This window comes from Mastigoproctus giganteus, chromosome 4 (genome assembly GCF_048544385.1).
Source record: "Mastigoproctus giganteus isolate SK-2022 chromosome 4, ASM4854438v1, whole genome shotgun sequence".
In the NCBI taxonomy this organism is placed as follows: Eukaryota; Metazoa; Arthropoda; class Arachnida; order Uropygi; family Thelyphonidae; genus Mastigoproctus; species Mastigoproctus giganteus.
The window spans coordinates 79,863,078-79,886,203 of NC_143578.1; the positions used below are offsets into that span (position 1 = coordinate 79,863,078).

At 39.0% G+C, this 23,126-nt stretch overlaps 1 protein-coding gene across 2 annotated transcripts in view; it reads left to right on the forward strand.

Moving 5' to 3' along the window:
- Nucleotides 1–23,126, forward strand: part of LOC150086861 (urocanate hydratase-like) — a 379,529-nt gene that overhangs the window by 170,957 nt on the left and 185,446 nt on the right. For both annotated transcript variants that reach the window (XM_090371633.1, XM_090371634.1), the window contains exon 11: nt 18,665–18,735. In XM_090371633.1, coding sequence (XP_090227759.1) covers nt 18,665–18,735 — 71 coding nt within the window. The remainder of the gene's footprint in view (nt 1–18,664; nt 18,736–23,126) is intronic.

Sequence of the window (23,126 nt, forward strand, 5' to 3'; positions counted from 1 at the left end):
AATAACTATGTCCTTATTAAACACTATAATTTCAGCTCTTAAGTCTGGTTCATCTGTACAGAGTACACGTGCTGAAAGTGCATATCCTGTAGGCCGACCTTTCACTAAGTATGGTTCCTGTATGCAGGCTATATCAATATTCTCTCTGCTGCAGACTAGTCTAACTTCATCAGCCACCGATTTTGATCTCTGAGCATTAATCTGTAGTTTATATAGGTTACCATTCAATTTTGCATTGTACTGGTTAAGAATTAAGTGATTATCAATATCTGCCATTAACATTATCAAATTGCCGTGCTCTTTCTTTGACCAACTTAAGTGCATTCAAGTATTCTGGACACTGTTTACTCCTTACAGAATGATTTGCAGCTCGATTTTTTGCCTTACAATTGGAACAAATCGGTTGTTCTTGCTGATGAGTACAGAATGTGTAGGAGTGTCCTATACCTGCGCAGTGACTGCAGACAGGGTCTGTGCGATAACATGTTCTGGCTGTATGACCAAATCCCTGACAATTGTAGCACAAAGTAACTAAATGAAAGTCATCGAACTTATATGACATGAAGCCAATGAAAATCCTACCATGCAGTAACAAATGACTTCTAATACGCCTTGACAACTGGAGGAGCCAATAATTTCCTGTTTTTGCTTTATTAATACTACAAAAACAGACAAATATCTCCACCTTCACTTCCTCCCTAGAGATGTTCATATTTAGTAAATTTTTGTTGTATAAGTCTTCTAACAGGTCTTCCTTGTTGATCGTTTTTTTCCGCATCATACAATATTATTTTTCGCCCTGGCTCTTTTGGAGTCAAGAGAATCATGCCCAATCATTTAATGCTCTCGCATTCCTTTATCTGTTGTAGCTCCTTTTCTGTTTGCATCTCCAATACCACACCATTATCCCTAATCTTCCAAAGCCTCCTTATCCTAATTTTCTTTTAGCTGCTTTTAAGCTCTTTAGTTACTGCTAAACACACCTCATCACTATTTTTCAATCTTGATCCCTCAGCTGCTTTCGCTATCAGAACATCTCCTGTCCCATCCAATGATGAGGAAGACAAGCACACCTGACTTTCATTTCTGTCCTTAGTTTGCCCTCGTCCCTCCATGTTCACCTGATTCTGAAGTATTCTATGCTGGATTACCTTACTATATAGTTCTCTTACCATATCACTATCTTTATTTTTCAGTCCTTCAATTTTTTGTTTGTATTCCTCCAATTTCATTTCCAAGGATGTAATGTTATCCTTTAAGCATTTATTTTCTGCTCCCAACAAGGAAGCATTAAACAGTTCCTTAGTAAGCCAGTCTTCCTTGATCTGGATCTCTCTCAGTTGTTTCTCATTCACATCTAGTACCCTCTCTAAGCCAGTGACCTTCTCCTTTAGATGTTCATTTTCAATGCCAACATCATGTAGAGCACTTTCAAGTGTGCGCCATCTTGAAAGTACCCCATTTACAATTCTCATGCCAACATCTTTTTTCTCCTGAAAAAGAAATTCTTCCAGGTCTTTGTGCAGGCAGAGAGAAAGCTCACTAAATGTTTTAAAAGATATTTTCTCAGCTAAATCTACAGGTTCCCTTGCACAATCCAGGTAAAAATCCCTTTGATCTAGCATACTCTGTGTTCCATCGCATGGAAACAAACCAAGGGAAACAGTTGGTGTGCATTTCATCAACTTCTCCAAATTCCTATTTGCCTTGGCTAAGTCAAGATCCTTCTGAACATTGTGCATAGTATTTTTCAAACTGTTACTTACTTTGGAACGTTGCACACGTTTAACTTTGGAACTTTCTCTAGGCTGAGGGGATCTACTGCATGACGATGTAGCCGTGCCCCACGAGGTAGGGGTGTCCCTTGAACTGTCATCCATTCTATTAGATCTATTTCAAAGCCTAACTGCTCTAAAACAGCCGGGAGACCGACTTCTGGAAGATAATGGAGTAACCATCCCCAAGTCACCAGTCATCTGCAAACTTTCACTTCTGCTTTCCTCTTCAGTATCTAGTTTAGTTAATGTTCCATTGGTTTTATCTTAACGTTCTTTGGCCTACCCTTTCCAGAACTTCTTTGCATCGTTCCAGCAGTTATTGCATCTGTTATTTTCTCATGACTTGCCACTGACATGTAGATTTCACTATATTCATCCTCTCCATTATCAAATTCCTCATCCCCAAATCCAGTCATATCTCTTTCGCTATTTATAACTCCACTAATTTCTCCAAGATTATTCAATTTGCCTGAACAGATTGCATCTAGAACAACCTGCGCCTCCGTAGCCAGGTGGGAAGGAGCAGCAGTGCGTAGTACATGCTTCTTGATTAGACCGGGGTTCGAACCCGTCACCACCAAATACGGAGGATGCGGAAAGGTCAGGGAATGACCACCGCATATCCCGGAGCAATATGGCCTTAGTTGCTAATGCTCCTAAAAAACCAAATAACAAACAATCTAGAACAACCTTGCCATTTGAAGATCCTAAGCAATCGTTACTTCCCTTCACTATGTCTCGATTATTCCCTGCTGTGAGAGAGCAAAACTCATTCACCAATGTCCCATTGACATCAAAATCACACTCTTTTCCACCCAACAATATTTTATTGTCCTTTGTTTCCATAACTACTGTATTTTCCTGTGTTTCCATATCTTCAACTAAAGCCATACATCTGTCCCCTAACTTATCATCCAAATGTCTTTCTCTAATCTTACCTTTGTCCTTTGCACCTTCTGAACCCATAGCCATTATTCCTTTGGTGAGAATCCGCAAATGTAAACTTTGAGCAAAGTAAATTGTAGTACAACTTATGCTACCTAAAGCTTATTGAATCCTCCTTTACAGTTTACATTATTTCCTTAGATTTAAACCTTGGCACACAGAACAGTAAGACCATTCTCATTAATTAAGTTTTCCAGTTCAGTTGACACCAAGAAAAAAAGTGTAGCTGTTGCTCTGTCCCAGGAAGGGCTTTCTATGCATGCTATTGCTGATAAAATTGGCTGTCAACAGTATCCTGGGTGCTGAAATTAAAGCGTGAAATCGGTGATCTGAAGAGAAGACCTGGATCATGCCTTAGGGAGTGACTAAGTCTTTCCAAGATCGATATTTGAAATGGCTATGCCTTCGTAATCGCCATGCTAGTGCTCCTGATCTAAAACTGGACTTTGAGATGGCCTCTGGTGTTGAAACTAGTGTATGAACTATCCAAATATTACTTTCGGAATGTGGTCTGCATGCCTATTGGCCCAAGAAAAAGCCTTTGTTGACCCAACAAGTGAGGAAGAAGCAACTTGCTTGGGCTAAAATGCATGTTTCATGGACAAAAGAGCAATGGGACACCGTCATCTTTTCTGACAAATCAAAATTCAACCTGCATTGCTCAGTTGGGAAGCAATATGTCAGAATACGAAAATCGGAGGCATACCATCCTGACTGCATAACACCAACTCTAAAGTTCCCCGCTGGTCAGATGGTCTGAGGATGCATAACAAATAAAGGGGTGGGGCTAATTAAATTTATTAACGGAACAGGGAATATAGAAACCTACACTCTGAAAGTAGAGAAGATAAACATCTGTCTTTCTCTTTGCAAGAAATTTTTTGGACATTCAGGTTAACATCTCTCTCAGGGTAATTCAGAAATTTTTTTTTGGCTGGTGCAGCATAAGCCTCAGGCTTCCCTGCACCATATAGCTAATAATAATAATAATATCTTGGAGGAGTGCCTGAAACCTGTTATTAGGGATCACCACACAGACGTCCAAAACTGCATTTTTCAACAGGGCTCAGCACCTTGTCACACAGAAAGGCATAAAAAAGACTTACATCGATATTTTCATTCATTTTTCTCCCTTAAGGTGCAGTCATACCTCAGAAATGCTGGCATTACGTTGTTGGACTGGCCCAGATTTGAACATTCCAGATTTTGAACACTATTGAAAATTGCTGGTACATAATGGCATCTAAAATTGCTCAGAAGAAACCAACAAGCAAGATTCAGCTGCAGGAGAGCATTGAAAGGGTGTGGTACCACGAAATTGGGCAACCGTATATCCAGAAGTTGATTAACTCTGTGCCAGATTGTCAAGGCTGTAATTGCAGCTCGAGGAGGAACAACAAAATATTAAAGACTTATTTTTAATAATACTATTACATTAACTTGCCATTTCAGTTTGTACACATAAATGCAATAAAATGTATGTTTGGTTGTCATGATTGCCATTTGTATGATTTCTCATATTTCCATTAATTACTCATTTTACCCTTTGGGAAGATATTTATGGCAATTAGGTATATCAGATGGAGTCTTTTTACTGGATTTCATTCACAGAGATATATATCCCATCTAACAAATGCATTTCGAACATTTCTGCAACCCACAATGCAACGCAAGACATTATTTGCAAAATTCACAAGTGATGCAGTTTTTTTGTCCACCATTGTATATATAAACTAGATAGATCTTTGCATGCCAGTTTCAAATCTGTTTTCAGTTTTTCTCTAGCATGTCTAATGCGAAAAAAATTTTATTTTGTTGCACAGAGCATTAAACTACAATACATAAATAAGCTTTCGGCTGGGTGGCAGCCTTCATCGGATTAAAATACTTGAATGGCAGTTAGAATAGAGATGCACTGCCAGGATGGTGCGTGAGGTGCGTGGTTAACTGTTTGTTGATGTTTGTGGCTGTGACGTATGGTGGTGACGTGGCCAGCGTTTGTCTATGGATAGAATTACTGACTCTGTGATGGGATTAACTTGACAACCACTGTTCCTGTTCATACAGGTATCCGAACATTTTATATTTAACGATTCCAACCAGGTACGCCTTAGGTAATGGTGGGACCTGTCCACAACCACGACATCGCGGTGTGGGTCGATGTCGTGGTGGGTTGTCCAGACATGCTCAGCGATAGCTGAGTGTTCCACATCTGCCAAACGGATCGCCCTTTTATGTTCTGAGAGGCGTTTCTCGAGTCGACGTCCAGTCTCTCCAAAGTAGCAGCTCTGCAGCCACGGCAAGAGATGCGATAGACCAAACCGCTCTGTAGAAGGGTGGGGACAGGTGCTTTTATGTTGGAAATGAGAGAACGCAGTTTCTTGCCTGGGAGTTGGATGCACTTTATCCCATGTGATTTTAGGATTCTACCGATCTGTTGTGACAGGTTGGGGTAGTATGGGATGAATGCCCTCGTGGATGACTCATCACTGTTGGCGTTGCTGTTGGTCGTCACGTTGTCGCGTGCTTGTAGATCACACCTGTCAAGGATGTCGATAGGGTAGTCACACCTCGTAAGGTCTACTTTGACTCTGGTGACCTCTTTGCGTCTTTCATCTGCGGAGCTGGAGTGTGTCCAGGTGCAAGTTAGCAAGGTTCGGGCAGTGGGGAGGAGGTGGCCCCATGCATGTGCTGACCGAAAGTTGGTAAATTGGCCAGCACACATAGGCTTACGACAAACTGTCGTCTTCAAGCATGTGTCTTCGCGCCGGACAAGTTATTTGTTTGTTATTTGTTATTTGGTTTTTAGGAGCATTAGCAACTAAGGCCATATTGCTCCGGGATATGCGGTGGTCATTCCCTGACCTTTCCGCATCCTCCGTATTTGGTGGTGACGGGCTCGAACCCCGGTCTAATCAAGAAGCGTGTGCTACGCACTGCTGCTCCTTCCCACCTGGCTACGGAGGCGCCGCCGGACAAGTGTATCTAGGTATGGTATAGAGTTGTTCGACTCCAGCTCAATCGTGAATTTTATGAAGGGCGATAGTGAGTTGAGGTGGGTTAGGAGTCGCTGACCTGAGTCTCTAGGGATGACTACGAACACATCGTCTACATAGTGACACCAAAAGGCGATGTCATCTGGTGCGTGTGTAAACGCACGTCCCTCTAACTCCTCCATCACGATGTTTGCTGTGACCGAGCTGACAGGGGAACCCATGGCTGTGCCATGTATCTGCTGGTAGATTGAGTCATTAAACATGATTGCACCCCCTGTTAAGCACAGTCTGAGGGCGGCGGAAATGTCATCAGGCGTCAGTCTAGTTCTGTCGCTAAGGGTTCCATCATTGTCCAAGAGTTGTTTTGCACAAGAGATGGCAAGTTCCACTGGGATGGAGGTAAAGAGTGATATGACATCGAACGATGCCATGACTTGATCTTGCGAGATGGATATAGTGCGGATCCTTTCTATGAACTCAACACTGTTGGAGACGGTGTAGGTGGTCTTGCCAACTAGAGGAGAAAGAAGTCTCGAGACAAATTTAGACAGCTCGTAAGTCGGTGATCCACAGCAGGATACAATAGGTCTTAGTGGTGTGTCTTCTTTGTGCACCTTTGGCAGGCCGTAAAACCGTGGGATCTGACACCCAGAGGCACGGAGGTGATTACGGGTTGACTATGTGATTTTCCCTCGTTTCAGCCAAGTGTTGATGAGGATATTCACCTCTGACTCCCATCGTTCCAAAGCCCTGTTGGGGTTAAGGGTTTGTAGACGGTAGTGTCTCGTAAGAGCAGTAAGGCTTTCGCCATGTAATCAGTGTGGTTCATTACAACCATACGACGGCCTTTGTCCGCCGGTAGAATGACGATGGATGAATCCTGTTTCAGTGCCTTGAGGGTAGAAATCTGTATATGGCTGAGGTTTGAAGAGACGGGGCGAGCATGGTGTAGAACTGCTGCAGTCTTTAAGTGGATTGTGTTGGCTACATCTTCTGGGAGGCGTGATAAGCTTGCTTCCACACCCAAGGCGATGTCGGTGATCGGTGGGTGCTTTGGAAGAACGGCAAATGTCATGCCAAGGGTCAATAAGTTTATTTGTTCTGCAGATAACTGCTTGCTGCTTAGGTTCAATACGAAATCCGTGCAATTTGTGAGAGGGGGAGCATTACGCTGGCGACGAAATTGATGGGATTCATTAATTAAAGTATTGAACTTACGTTTCTGTCGGGCACAATAACGATCTGATTCTCTGACGGCCTGGTAACATAAAGTATTGATTACCTTGGTGTAAATAGGATCGGGAATCAGAGCCTTAAGGTCGGCTAGTAGGGCTGCTTTGCTCGCTGAAGTAATCTGGTGCGTTTACACACGCACCAGATCACATCGCCTTTTGGTGTCGCTATGTAGACGATGTGTTCGTAGTCATCCCTAGAGACTCAGGTCAGCGACTCCTAACCCACCTCAACTCACTATCGCCCTTCATAAAATTCACGATTGAGCTGGAGTCGAACAACTCTATACCATACCTAGATACGCTTGTCCAGCGCGAAGACACATGCTTGAAGACGACAGTTTATCGTAAACCTATGTGTGCTGGCCAATTTACCAACTTCCGGTCAACACACGCATGGGGCCACCTCCTCTCCACTGCCCGAACCTTGCTAACTCGCGCCTGGACACACTCCAGCTCCGCAAATGAAAGACACAAAGAGGTCACCAGAGTCAAAGTAGACCTTACGAGGTGTGGCTACCCTATCGACGTCCTTGACAGGTGTGATCTACAAGCACGCGACAACGTGACGACCAACAGCAACGCCAACAGTGACGAGTCATCCACGAGGGCATTCATCCCATACTACCCCAACCTGTCACAACAGATCGGTAGAATCCTAAAATCACATGGGATAAAGTGCATCCAACTCCCAGGCAAGAAACTGCGTTCTCTCATTTCCAACATAAAAGCACCTGTCCCCACCCTTCTACAGAGCGGTTTGGTCTATCGCATCTCTTGCCGTGACTGCACGAGCTGCTACTTTGGAGAGACTGGACGTCGACTCGAGAAACGCCTCTCAGAACATAAAAGGGCGATCTGTTTGGCAGATGTGGAACACTCAGCTATCGCCGAGCATGTCTGGACAACCCACCACGACATCGACCCACACCGCGATGTCGTGGTTGTGGACAGGTCCCACCATTACCTAAGGCGTACCTGGTTGGAATCGTTAAATATAAAATGCTCGGATACCTGTATGAACAGGAACAGTGGTTGTCAAGTTAATCCCATCACAGAGTCAGTAATTCTATCCATAGACAAATGCTGGCCACGTCACCACCATACGTCACAGCCACAAACATCAACAAACAGTTAACCACGTGCCTCACGCACCATCCTGGCAATGCATCTCTATTCCAACTGCCATTCAAGTTTTTAATCCGATGAAGGCTGCCACCCAGCCGAAAGCTTATTTATGTATTGTAGTTTAATGCTCTGTGCAACAAAATAAAAATTTTTTCGCATTATGAATCCGGAGCAGGTAGGCCTCTTTTATTATCTAGCATGTCTAGTTTTTGTGATGCGACTGATTACACTCTTGCATACATATTCAGAAGGCGCCTCCGTAGCCAGGTGGGCAGGAGCAGCAGTGCATAGCACATACTTCTTGATCAGACTGGGGTTCGAGCCCGTGATCCATCAAATACAGAGAATGTGGAAAGGTCAGGAAATGACCACCGCATATCCCCAGAGCAATATGGCCTTAGTTGCTAATGCTCCTAAAAAACCAACTATGAAAGAATGAACTACGAACATATTCAGCCAACCCAAATATATATAATTATTATTTATTTATTGTTGTTGTTTATGCATTCATATTTATGTAATTGTTTGAATATATCTATTTCCTTGTTATTTCATAATTTATTTATTTGATTATAACTTGTTTCAGATAAGATCTGGTAAATTTCTGAAATACATTCATAATCATGCCTCGAAATTGTAAAAATCACCTCAACAAATTCTACTATGTGTGTGGCTTTTTCCTAACTAAATTACATTGGTATACAATTATAATAGATATTTGGAAAATTTACGAGTTATACTTTGGCTGTTCCCTAGGAGACCAAAATGAAGAGAGCACCTACTACATGTTATTTGTACTTCTTCTTTGAATGGATTGTGATACTGGTTAAACAAAAGGTAAAAGGTTTATGCTATATGCGTTGTCAGTATCCATGATATGGAGGGAACCAAAAGACTACAGTAGCAATTGTTACTTTTGTAATGTGAATGTGACTGAATGAGAAGGTGAATGTGTCTCAGCAAAGAATAAGCACACAACATTGTTTATCTAAACATGGATTCAGTAACAAGATTAACCTTCATGATGACAGTATGCTGATTCTAGTACCTCCACAGCATGGACTTGATTCCTTAAAAGACAAAATGGAATATGATGAAGGTGTACTTCAACCAATTCTGAATGTGCACCTGATGGAGCTATTTACCCAAGATGAGTTGAATGAGCTAGAGATCTAGCCCTCTCCAGAAATAAAACCAAATTTCTCATCTTGAGAAAAGCAGGAATGCTTGGTTAAGAAGTACATCAAAGTGAGTGTCGAAAAATGGAACTAGGTTTAGGCAGCATTCTTTACAGTTAAACAGTCTGCTACTGTCATGATATCAGTGTAGGTTTTTAGGGAATTTTCACTAGTACACATTACGTATATGAATGCTGCCTCTTCAATTCCTCGCAGCAAAGTTTGAAAGCTGTTCTCTTGCATAATAGGAACTTAAAGCCATCCACTCCCATTGCCTACTTTGTTTCTCTAAAGGAGGGATACTATAACACGAAGACACCACTCAAAGAAATTCAGTATCAGACTCATCAATGGAATATCTGTTGTGACCTCAAAGTCATTCATTTGTTAATTAATCACTGATATTCTTTTTTATAAAAATAACACAACAAATAGCTCTTATAATGCTTCTAACTTGACTACTCCTGAATATTTCTTTTTAATTTATCATTATGTTTTTTCACTGGTCAACAGCACTAAGCATTGCAAAAATAAAATGTATTCTGATTGTAATAGTTGTTTTCTAAAAATTTTTTTCATAACATTATCCATAAATTTTTTTGACTTCATGTATTATTTTGTCATGAAACTGCTCCTCCTGTGCATTCATTGTAATGGAATAAATAAGCAAATAAAAAAAGTAAATTTCTCTGAATTATCTAATAGCAGAAGATGTGATGTAAACTCAAGATCTGTTGATCAGATTTCATGTAAACATTGGTGAAGGTGTATATCTTGACAAGCTAAACAGTGCTCCTACCCATTCGAATATGCTGTTTGGTTAAGGACATAGAAAATAGCAAAGAATTCTTTACTTATTTTGTATGCCTTATTTCCATTTTCTATGAATGGAAAAAATGTCAACGACTTGTACAGGTTGCTGATAAATGGATTAAGTATTTTGCATCTACATTCACATGTGATGACCTTTTTAGAGATTTAGATACCAGAAGTCTGTTTAATACTGACTGGGAGTTAAATAATTTTTAAGATAATTGAAAGGAAGCTAGAAGAAAAACTATTGCAGCTAAAAGTATATAAGGTGCCTGGTCCTGCTGGAATCTGGCCAGTTACATTTGTAGCGAAAAGTATAATAAAACTTTATTGTTATAAAAAGTATAATAAAGTCAAGGGAAGACCATACAGATCTGAGATGTGCAAATGTCTCTCTTATTCACAAAAGTGGTTACAATTACCATTAATCAGGCCAAATTATCACCACGTAAGGAATTATATTACTGTGCCTCTGCTTATTCGGCCTCTGCTGGAAAAAAAAAAAAAACACCTGAATCAATCACAGTTGTCCATAAATGAAAAGTTACTAATTCTGCTTGGAACTTTTGTCAAACTTTCTACCTCAATCACCTCAGGAGGCAACTTATTCCAATGATTAATACCATGCTACCCAAACACAAACTTTTATGAGATTTAATCTTTTGTTGCTTCCCAGAATTTTTTTTTGTTAGTGTACTTCGGTTCTGCCAATATTTATATACCTCTATCATTCTGCTTATTCCTTTGAGGACCTTAAACACTTCAATCAAGTCACTGTTGAGGTATCTTGTTACCAGGCCACATCTAAGATTCTCTTGGTGCCTCCATAGCCAGGTGGGAAGGAGCAGCAGTGTGTAGCACATGCTTCTTGATTAGACCGGTGTTTGAGCCCGTCACCACCAAATACAGAGGATGCGGAAAGGTCAGAGAATGACCACCGCATATCCCGGAGCAATATGGCCTTAGTTGCTAATGCTCCTAAAAACCAAATAACAATAACAACTAAGATTCTCTTCATAAAGACCATCCTGGTACTCCCAACCAATCTACATTCCTTCTTTGGGCCTTTCTATAAGTTTTTATACTTTTCTTATACTTATTTGGACCTTTATAGAGTTCTTATACTTTTTTTAGGTGAGGCCTCCAGACTTGAATACAATATTCCAAATGAGATTAATAATAGTGAACCATGAACCACCTCTGGCTGCCTGCTTACAGCACAAAGGAAACTTCAAGTCTGCTTATCATAATCCCTAAATCTTTCTCAACCTTTAATTCCATGTTCCCTAGTCTGTAACTCGTCCCTTCATTTTTTCTTTTCCTCAAAACCTTATATTTAGCAGTGTTAAACTTCAAATAACATCTCTCAAACCATACCGGTAACTGATCTAATTCATTCTGAAGCGGCATTGGATGGCATAGTATCCAATCAAATTGGTCAGACAAGACTTCCCCTTAACAAACCCGTGCTGTATCAGAATTATTACTGCATTCTTGTCTAGATAATCCTACAATGCTTCTTTAACCAGTGACTCCATTATTTTCCCTGGAACAGAAGTTAAACTAACAGGTCTGTAATTACTCATGTCACCCTTTTATTTCCCCCCCCCCCCACTTTGTGAACTGGAGATACATTTGCAGATCTCCAGTTCGTGGGGACTTCCCCTGAATCCAAGGATGCTCTCATAATTATGGCTAAGGGTTTTAGAGTCATAGATAAATTTTTCTGTGCAGTGCAGACCAGCTTGAATACATCATACCTGTTTGGAAATCTCATTGTAACAAAGAGGTAAATATGTACGAAAGGGTGCAGAGAAATGCATCAAGTATTAGTTGGGAACACGAAAGGGTATTAATATTACTAAGAAATAATAGACTTTTATAAATTGCAATGTCTAATAAAGTAAGTATATGCATGTATACCTAACTGAGGTTTTAAGTCTTTAAAAGACTTAGAAATTTACTAATTCTTTAAGACTTAGTAAACTAAATGCTGATGATATTTTACTCCTTGTCAGGAACACACACACACACACACACACACACACACATACACATACATATTCAAGGTGGCATAAATTTAATTTGAAAAAGTATTGGTGTAGAATAGATATGTGGAAATTTATCTTCTGACACAGAATAATTGATTGTTGTGGAGGTAGGAAATCTGAAAAAAAAAAAGTCCATCTAGTGTTGTTAAGGTTATTTGTTACTAAACACTAGTCTGATTTTTAGAGAAGGGTTGGAAAAATTATTAGAAGGAATGGGAAAATGAAATGGATAAATATTTTTTTTTCAGCTGATGCTGTCATAAGCTTTCTTCTTTGCATCATTTTACCAATTCTAATACTAATTTTTTAATCTGACTATTTTTACAGCACTATATTTACTAGTGGTCATGCCTCACTAAGACATTTCTGTTAATGGTGATTATGATGATATGTTTGTATGATTAGTACAGTGATTTTATTATACTGAACTTGTAATTTCAAGTAAGGATAGTAAAACTAAGTATGGCATAAAAATGATTTTTATAGAATGTATGGAAGAAATTTAGATGACCAAACATTTACTAACACAGTTTTACATAATATTAAGATAACTCAAAACGGCATAGATAACATACATCTATAAAATTTAATGGCAAAAAAGTATTAAATTAAAAAAAAAGTGATGTGAAAGCTGCACTGATATTTGATCATACATTCATGAAGTAGTGAAGACATCTTACTGCAGCAGAAAACCTGGAAGTTGGAGAAAAAATAGTACAGAATTGGACTCGGCCATGTGCATTGCATACTTCAATATATTGAAACATACAATATTAAATAAGTCTGCCACAGTAAATCAAAAATGGATCAGAATGAGAATATACATATATATATATTTTTCAAACATACATATTTATATATGCATGTAAACACACAAACTTGTAATACTGCATTTTAGCTCTTTTTTCATGTGTCTGTCACTAAATTTACAGATGGTTTTCACCCTAGAGTTGTTCTATAGTTAGAAACATTGTTCTAGAATAATCTTAGAACCAATAAATTGATATTTATTATTTATATTAGTAGTAGTAGTAATCCTGGTGAAAATACTTGTGAAGGACTACACTTTAAGTATACTGACTACAATATCTACTTACTTGTTGTTCAACAGTAGTCTGCAGAATCTACTTCATATTTTGCTGTTGGATAGATGCTTACTAGTGATTGCTAAGTGGTGTAGTTCTTTACAGTATTTTGATTGCATATAATAAAAAACTCTATCTCTTTATTTAATTGCTTAAATGGAAAATTTGCAATTATAGCAAGGTTTGCAATTTCAGACAAGCTGAGTTTATATATTTTATACATCTTAAAGTTATTCATCCAAAATTAAAAATTTATTTTTCAAAATGAAATTATAAAAAAAAAACAAGAAATTGGTAATAATATAGCTTACCTTTATACTCTTCATTCCTCTAGCAAAATTGGTAGCACAGCTTCAGGAAGCAAAATTTCAACTACAATACAATAGAAGGTAAAGTATGGATCTAGTCAGTTTTTAAGAACAAAGAAAGATCATGGACTGGTTCATGCATGTTGAAGCAATCTGAATATTGACTCATCAAGAGAGAGAGAGAGAGCAGGCAGGCCATTTATTCCATTCATTCCTGATGTCTTGAATAGAGTTCACCAGGCAGGCATGAGAAGCTCAAATGAATCATAGAAGGTGAATGTGTCTGTTGCAATGTGTTACAAGATTATCTTCAAACAATTGAATGTTTCTGTACAGCGAAATAAATTATGTGAAATTTAGATTCCCTCATGTAAGTAAAATTAATTTGAACAAGCAGAATATTATTCTAGCTACCCATCTCTACAACTCAAGATGGGAGTTTGAACCACACTCTGGCTGAAGGAAAATTTGCATTAGAAGTGGCAAATGACAAGAAAGCAAGCTTATACAGCGTCAGCAAAACAAAACAAAAAAAAAAACTACACAACTCCCATTTCACGTATTTATTCCCTCCAAGTTTGTCTACTTCTTACTTGAATTTATTTAAGCTCTCAACTCCAAGACAACAAATGGAAGTTTGTTCCAGCAATCAACCACCCACTGGCTAAAGGCAAAGTTCTGCACATCTGTTCTGCAACTGTTCCTCCTCAGTTTGGGTTTGTGACCCTCACATATGTGTGTTCTCAGAAAGAGAGAGAATACCACCAGCATTGAGCTTGCTCAATCCATTCAAAGCCTTAAACACTTCAGTCACATCACCTTGCAGGTTCCTAGTTTCCAGACACTTCAGTTTGTAGAATAGAAACCTTTCTTATTAAGAGCACCCCTTTGTTTCCCTCACCAATCTCATTGCACTTCTCTTTACTTGTTCCAGCATCTACATCCTTCCTAAAATGAGGCCTCCAGTTCTGTATGCATTAGTCAAGATGTGGCCTGACCATTGCTTTATATAATGGGATAATCACCTCCTTATCACTACTACCAAAATTCCTTTTTTCATTGATAAAACCCATTGAGCTGCCCTGGCAGCCTATCTGCATTGCTCAGAGAACTGCATATCTGACTGCACAATTACATCCAGATCTTTTTCATTTTTCCCGAGTGTAGTAACACACAGTTGGTACGTTAATTTGGGATTACTGCTTCTCACGTGCAGTACCTTGCATTTGCCAATATTAAACTTTAGCTGCCATTTCTCACCCCTCTGCCTAATTTTTTAGATCTTATTGCAGTAGTTTACCCTGATTATTGGGCATTAACCACACTGACAAACATTTTATTATCTGCAAACTTATAAGCAAACATTAAGCCTGATATACCTTCATCAATATCTTTAATAAACACTGAAAACAACAATGTGTCCATCACTGAACCCTGTGGAACACAACTAACATTAATCCATGAAGAGCAGCATCCATTGATCACCAGTCTCTCCCACCCAATCACCCCATTATCCATAGCAGCAACTTGCCCTTAATGCCATACTGCTCCAATTTGTACAGCAGTCTTTTATGTGCAACAGTATTAAATGCTCTTCTGAAATCCAAGTATGTGATATCAAAATTATTTTTTTGCATCCAGTTCCTTTTTGACCAAATCATAGTATTCAGACAAGACTCCCCCTTAACAAATCCATGCTGTCTGAAGTATAATTGCAACCTTGTCTAGATTATCATGCATTACTTTTTTTTTACCAGTGAACTCCATTTCAAATTTCTGCACATCCAACCTGTAATCATTCTTCTTGAATTTGAATTTATGGATCCTCATATGTAGTCTGAGCAAGAAGGTGGGTTTCCTGAACATTGAGCTTACTCATTCTATTCAAGGCCTTAAATATCTCAGTCGGATCTCCTTACAGGTACTTTGTTTCCAGGCACTGCAATTGCAGAACCAGATCCTGTACAATATTTAGGAAGCTCTTAACATTCTTCTACACTATAACACAGTTTGAAGAAACAGTGAAGCCTTTCCTAGTAGGAGCACACTTTTGCTTCCTTTACTAGCCTTGTCACTCTTCTCTGCACCCATTCCAACAGATTTGCATCCTTCCTAAAATGAGGCTTCCAGACCTCTATGTAGTACTCAAGAATTGTCTTTGGGATAATCACCTCCTTATCCCTGTTGGAAAAATTCCTGTACATCATTGACCAAGGCCCCATGAGCTTTCCTGGTAGCCTGTCTGCAGTGCTTGGGGAACTTCATATCTGACTGCACAATTACCCTGAGGTCTTTTTCATTTTCCACTGCCCTGAGGGTGATATCACACAGCCGGTATATATTAATCTATGATTACTGCTCCCCATATGAATACCTTGCAACTTAAGTTTCCATTTCTCAGCCCATCTGTCTTATTTGTTTAGATCTGGTTGCAGTTGGATTTCCTGATTACTGTGATTAATTACCCTGCTAACCTTCATATCGTCTGCAAACTTAGACGTTAAGCCTGATATGCCTTCATCAGTATTAATTGCCTTCATAAATATAGACAACAACAATGGGGCCAGCACGGAACCCTGGGGGATTTTGTTATTAACATTAGTCCAAGAAGAGCAGTGCTCATTGATAACCATTTTCTGTCTTCTTCTATTCAACCATACCTTTATCTAAAGCAGAAACTTGCCTTTAATGCCGCACTGTTCCAATTTGTATAGTAATCTTTTATATGCAACAGTATCAAAAGCTTTTCTGAAATCTAAGCACATGATGTTAAGATTATTGTTTGCATTCAGTTTCTTTGTTACTGTGTCACGGACTTGTTAAGATATTATCTTGTCTGACTATCAAATTGCTCAGTCAGATCACATCTTAACAAATGCTGTAATTGCAGTATAACTGCATTCTGTAATTTACCCCAGGGGCTCACATCTGGTGAGTATGGGCTTGGCAAACCCAGGATATTATCATTCTTTGCTTTCTTGCTTTTTCCCTTCTCTCTCTCTCTCTCTCTCTCTCTCTCTCTCTCTCTCTCTCTCTCTCTCTCAGGGTAATGCATGATTTTTTTTTTTTTTTGGCTGGTGCAGCATAAGCTTCAGGCTTCCTTGCACCATATGGCTAATAATAATAACTACTCATGTCTCCTTTGATCCCCCTTTGTAAATTGAGATACATTTGCATATCTACAGTCCATACAGACCTCTCCTGAATCCAGGAATGTTCTCATAATCATAGCTAAAGGTCTGCTTACTTCTTGTACTGTTTCCTTTAATGTAACTGGATAGATCCCATTCCATCCTAGGTGCCTTTTTTACATTTAGCTTCAACAATTTCTCCTCTACTTTCCTCTCAGTTATTACAAGGTCATTCAGCTCCCCACCTGAATTTGTCTAACTTCTGTCATCCCTGTTCCTAAAATATTCCTCTTGTGAATGTAGATGCAAAATATCCAGTCAGGTTTTTCAGCAACCCAAGCAGGATAAACTGTTAATCCATTTATATCTAGTGGGTCAATGTGATTCAACCCCTTTCTTCTACTGTTTACATAAGTAAAGAAGTCTTTTCCAGAAACTTCTTGTAATCTGCCTTAGCCTGCTTAACATCCTTTGGGACTTGATTGTAGTGTATTTTTATCTACTGTAGGCATTTGTATTCATGCCTTAAACTCTACCTCTTAATTGGTATAAAGTGCCTAGTAGCTTCTATGATAATATCCTTAAATGCTTCCCATTTAGAATTTGCTGTTGGTAACTTCACCAGTTGGTCTACCAGCATAGTATTTAAAAACTGTCCAACACCACTGCATTCACCTTTACAAAAGCAAAAGCTTTTCCCTTGCCTTTGACAGTAGATACATCTTAAGTAAATCCCACATAAGCACAATATGATCATTTGTGCACTAGTGGGTCTTTTATCTGCAGATTCTTAAAGTATGAAGGATCACCATTGATAGTCAGATCAAGTGTATTGCTTTCTGCCTCCCTAAAATGCTGATGTAAGAAACAATCACACAATAAATCCACAAAAATCTTGCTACTGTGTGTGGGTGTGGGTGTGTGACCATAAGGTCCACTCAATATATGGAAAGTTAAATTCCCTCATTATACGAAATTCTGATTTACTGGCCCATCTTGTATGTCTGTTCAGTTATTTGTTGCACTTACCACAGTCACTAGGCCTGTAACATACTCTTACCCTCATTTTTGTTTTCCCAGTTTTTATGTCACACAAAACTGACTCATGCTAAAACAGTAAGCAACTCACAAATTTTGAACAGTGGGCTGATGAGTATTATCACGTTGAACAAGATGTTATGTTCTATGTATGAAGTTGTAGTGCCATCAGTTTTTGAATATCAGTTTTTAGCAGTTTTATTTAGCTGAACTTATTCTTGTATTACATCATCAGGGATAGTCATATCCCAGATGTCCCTGAGGGACAGTCATATCCCTTGCTCCCTTGCTCAGGGATAGTCTAGTAGCTTGAAAACTTTCCATTTGTGTTACTCTGAATGACTTCTTTGTTCATTTTTTTGGGAGGGGGGGTGTGTTTTATTTAGGATTAGGATGCTATTTACAGCCAGTGCTTAACCAGGGTCCACTGACTGAAAAATGTATTCTGCCATTAGCACATTAATATTGATGCTGTTCATAAATATGTAGAGATTACACAGAGCAGATGAGCTTGAGGTAGCTAATTTCTGCACTTTAGGCATTTATTCTCAGGTGCACCTCCCAAACTGCCTAAAATATGAACTTAAAACCCTTGACACTTGCACCTCTTCAAGCAGTACTCTCATCTTGGCACTGCTTGCACATCACTATGAACCACTACAAATATTTAAGGCACAACAAGGAGGACTTACTGAACATGAATGTAAAGTAGTGTTTTGTTCACCACTCAAATGCAATGATTTTGTGACAAATATTATTTAATAAATTTTTATTTTTTAGAAGAATAATTAAGAGATCCATAGTATATTTTTTGTATATGGTATTCACAATTGTATTCAGTAGAATAGAATAGATAATAGTGTAATTTGAACTAAACATTTTTCTAAAATGTTTATTTCCAATTATAAGTGGACAAAGTTTTTCTTATCTTTGAAAAAAAAAATTGTTTCAGTATTATAAATTTGTATCATTTCGTTGCAGTTAACGCTTGAAGAAGCAAATAGAATGATGGATGTAGATCCTGCCACATTTAAAACATTGGTAAAAGCAAGGTAACGTTTTATGCTGATGATGTAATACAAGAATAAGTTCAGCTAAATAAAGCTGCTAAAATTATGTGTTGGTTTATTAAGTGAAAGTATAAATTTATGAATAAATTTAATCTATTAAGATAAAAAAAATAATGATCTTGGATGAAATGATTTATAATACTAACAGTAAAACTCTTAGTATTATAAATATTTAGAAGAGAATTTGAAAATTTAGAAGTATTAATATTTGATATTTGGAGAGCATGGTTTTGGTAAAGGGAAGATTGTGTTTAACTAACTTGGTTATCTGTTTTAACAAAGTCATTCATGAACCAGGTGTAGGAAATAATTTCAACATTGTTTATTTTGATTTTATATTACTATTCATATATTTTTATAATGGCAGGATGATGCAAAGAAGCAGAGCTTATGTAGCAGTTACCTTAAGAAAAAAAAAAAAAAAAAGATTATAAGCAATAATAATAATAACTTCCAGAAACACACAGCAGCACTCTATGAGGCCATAAGGAAGACAGACAAGCAGTATACCCCATTCAACCTAAGCAAGGAGTCCCCTTCCACCCAGACACAAATGAAGCTAGAAAGATGGGCAAAGAAGACACTCCATGGCAGATATTACAATGACCTCCATCAAGATCACATAGATAAAATTACTTCCAATGCATGACTCATGAGCTGGACTCTCTTTCCCGAGACTGAAGGACTCATTCTTGCCATCCAAGACCAGGTAATCAATACCAGAAACTATAGAAAATACATCACTAAGGAGCCCAGAGTGTCAGATGACACGTGCCAGTGATGCCGTCTGGCCTCAGAATCGATCCAACACATCATTGCGGGATGCAAGGTGATCACCCAGACTGAATACACTTGTAGACATGACCAGGTAGCCAGAATAATACATCTGAAGCTAACAAGGAAATACCAGTTGATCAAAGAAAGTGTACTGTACTACAAGTATGAATCCCAGGCAGTACTAGAGACCCCAACCCACAAGCTGTACTGGAACCACTCATAATAACAGATGAGACAATCCCACACAACAGACCAGACATAACCCTTGTGGACAAGAAGGAAAAGGCTACCTGGTCGTGTCTACAAGTGTATTCAGTCTGGGTGATCACCTTGGCTTAAGCAACAAGTAACAATTATCCTATGTCAACCCCTGGTATGGTGCCAAAGACTCTACATAACAGCCTTACAGCAATAGGTCTCTCAGTGAACACCTAAAGGAACTCCAGAAAGCCACAATCCTGAACACCTGTAGAATAGTCAGAGAGTTCCTTGACCAACAGTAACACTAGACATAACAACAACCACACTGTGTACTTGGTAGCAATACCTATCATGAGGTGGAACCCCCAATAAGGGAAAAAATAATATAAGAGCAACAACAACAATAATAATAATACAATGATATGTGTGAAATTTGAGTAAAAGGGTGTAGTTAGTTACTTGATGAGTTGCCATAATATAGAGTAGTTTGAGCTTATTTTTACTAATAACTGTATGTGATCAATATATCCATTTATTTGCTTGAAGTAAGCCAGCCTTGATACATCCATAAATACAGCAATAGGGACTACTAGAGACAGAGGTCATAAAAAGTAAAGCAGTAAAAAATAAATAAAAATACATTAATTTATAATAACAACAAAGCAAATACTAAAAATGCTATTTGTCCTAGTTAGACATATAATAGAATCATGAAAGTGTTAATAAAAAAAACACTGAAATAATTTTAGCACAAAATATAGTAACTAGTACACATTTAACAGTTATGATAATAGTTGAAAATTGAAAACTGTCTTTAGTCTGTAAAATCACATGATGTATTTTGACCAGATTTACAAAAGCAATCCAGAAGGGTTGAAGCTATTTTGTCCTGAAGGGGAGAAAAATGGCATTGCATTAAAGATGTAATCATCTGTCATAATAGGATATGGATTGCCTTTTTTGGAATAAATAGGAGATTGTAGTGCATGAGAAGAAAGATCCACAATAGTCTTATTCATTTTTTATCAACTTTTAAAGAGAGGATGCATAGCCAAGTTATTTAAAAGATGTTGAATAGCAATGTAGCTACAGCAATAGTGAAGGCAATGCAAATAGGGGGGTGCTGGATGTGCTGCATCTGGGCCCAAATCTAGTGGACTCCCCAATCAAAGTCTCAACATAAATAAATGAGGCCCCTTAACCCCTTTTGCATCTGGTCCCCCTGAGTATCTTGCACAGCCCTGACAAGCAACCCCAGGGGCTCACATTTTGTGAGTATGGGCTTGGCACACCCAGGGTCCTGAGGTGGATATCATCATTCTTCTCTTTCTTGGTGATTCCCTTTTGTCTCTCTCTCTCTCTCTCTCTCTTAGGGTAACTCGAGAATTTTTTCCACAAATGAAACAGATACACCAACCGTTTAAAACTGATTTAATAGTAAAATAAAATGATACAAAAGACTGTAAAATAATATTTACAAAAATTTGATTATTTACAAAAAACTAGTTTACAACAAAAATAAAATAAAATAAGTAAATAAGTTAAAATGCATTAAAATATAAATTTAAAAGCAATAAAAACACTATTGAAGCTTTCGGAGGTGTCTGCCTCCTTCCTCAGCAATAATGAAACTTAAGCGACACATCCTTAAATACCAGGTTCATGGCACACGTGGATGACCAGGCGCCTACTCAGTATTCCTTTCACTTGTACAAGAACTGGAAGTGGTTCGGGGACATGGAAAACTAAAACGTTTATCTCTGGCAAAAACCACCACCTCAAAAAGGGGGTGAAGCATAACTCCCATCTCTGTTCATGCTATTGTTGCCAGAGGATCCAGTCCACAGACTTTCCAGCCACTTGCGATCCCAGAATCTATGTGCCCGGTCAAGGATGACAGCATTGTCGGGGGAGATCTGGTGTTGTTTTTCCCAATAGTGCTCAGCAATGGCAGATTTATTGAGCTCTGCGGTCCGTATCACTCTTGAATGTTCTCCCAGACGGTCCTGAGACACCGTCCTGTCTCACCCATGTAACATTTCCCACAATCCGGGCATGTGATCTCATATACGACCCCACTACTAGAATCCCTAGTAATGGGGTCTTTGATCTGTGACACTACTGCGTGCAACCTCCGGCCCGGGAGCTGCACACAGCGTGTCTGAAAGTCGCAAAGCATCCTGGCAATGCGATCTGACAGGCCCGGATAGTAAGGAACATACACTGTGGTAAGCGGTACAGGCAGAACTACCCGATTGGGCTCTTCCTCTCTATTGTATTTATCAATGACCCTCTGGGGGTAACTGCACCTCATAAGATGCGTCGTAATTTGCCTAATTTCCTTCTCCCCCTCCTCAGAAGTGCTGCAATGTGTCCTCACCCTACCCAAAAGTGCTCTGGCCACACTATTTTTATGTTGGGCAATCTGTGCTGTTCTATAATGGGTATACTGGCCCCTACACATTGGTTTCCTATAAACCTTGGTTCTAAGTCTGGGGCTTTCCCCATATACCATTATGTCCAAAAATGGGAGGGTACCATCTATTTCTACCTCCGAGGTGAATTTTATAAAGGGGGAGAAACCATTGAGAAATGAGATCACATCTTCCTCTCTCCCCTTCTTTACAATAGTGAACGTGTCATCAACGTATCATTTCCACTTACGCATAGGGAACTCCAATCTCGCAAAAGCCCTATTCTCTAATTCCTCCATAGCCAGATTTGCGACAATGGCGCTGATTGGTTAGTTAGTTATTTTGAGTTTTTAGGAGCATTAGCAACTAAGGCCATATTGCTCCGGGATATGCAGTGGTCATTCCCTGACCTTTCCGCATCCTCCGTATTTGGTGGTGACGGGCTCGAACCTCGGTCTAATCAAGAAGCGTGTGCTACGCACTGCTGCTCCTTCCCACCTGGCTACGGGGGCACCGCGCTGATTGGAGAATCCATGGCTGTGCCATGAACCTGTTTATACATCACTCCTTGGAAAACCAAGGTTGTACTAGAAAGACATAATTCAACAGCACAACATATATCTTCTATGTTTAGGTGGGATCTAGCACTTAAGGTATTATCCTTCTGTAAAGCCAACTTCACACATTTTACTCCATGTGCTATGGGGATACACGTGAATAATGATATGACATCTAATGACATCATCATCTCTTCCTCCCCTATATCTTGACTCCTTACAAAGTTCACAAATTCCACACTATCTCCACTGACCAACGTGGACTGACCCACAACCGGAGAAATCAGCTACGCCAGATATTTAGATAGAGCATACGTAGGGCTACCAATGAAGGAAACTATGGGCCGTAATGGAACATTCTCCTTGTGCGTCTTAGGTAACCCATAAAATCTGGGCAGCTGACACCCTGTTGCATGCATGGACC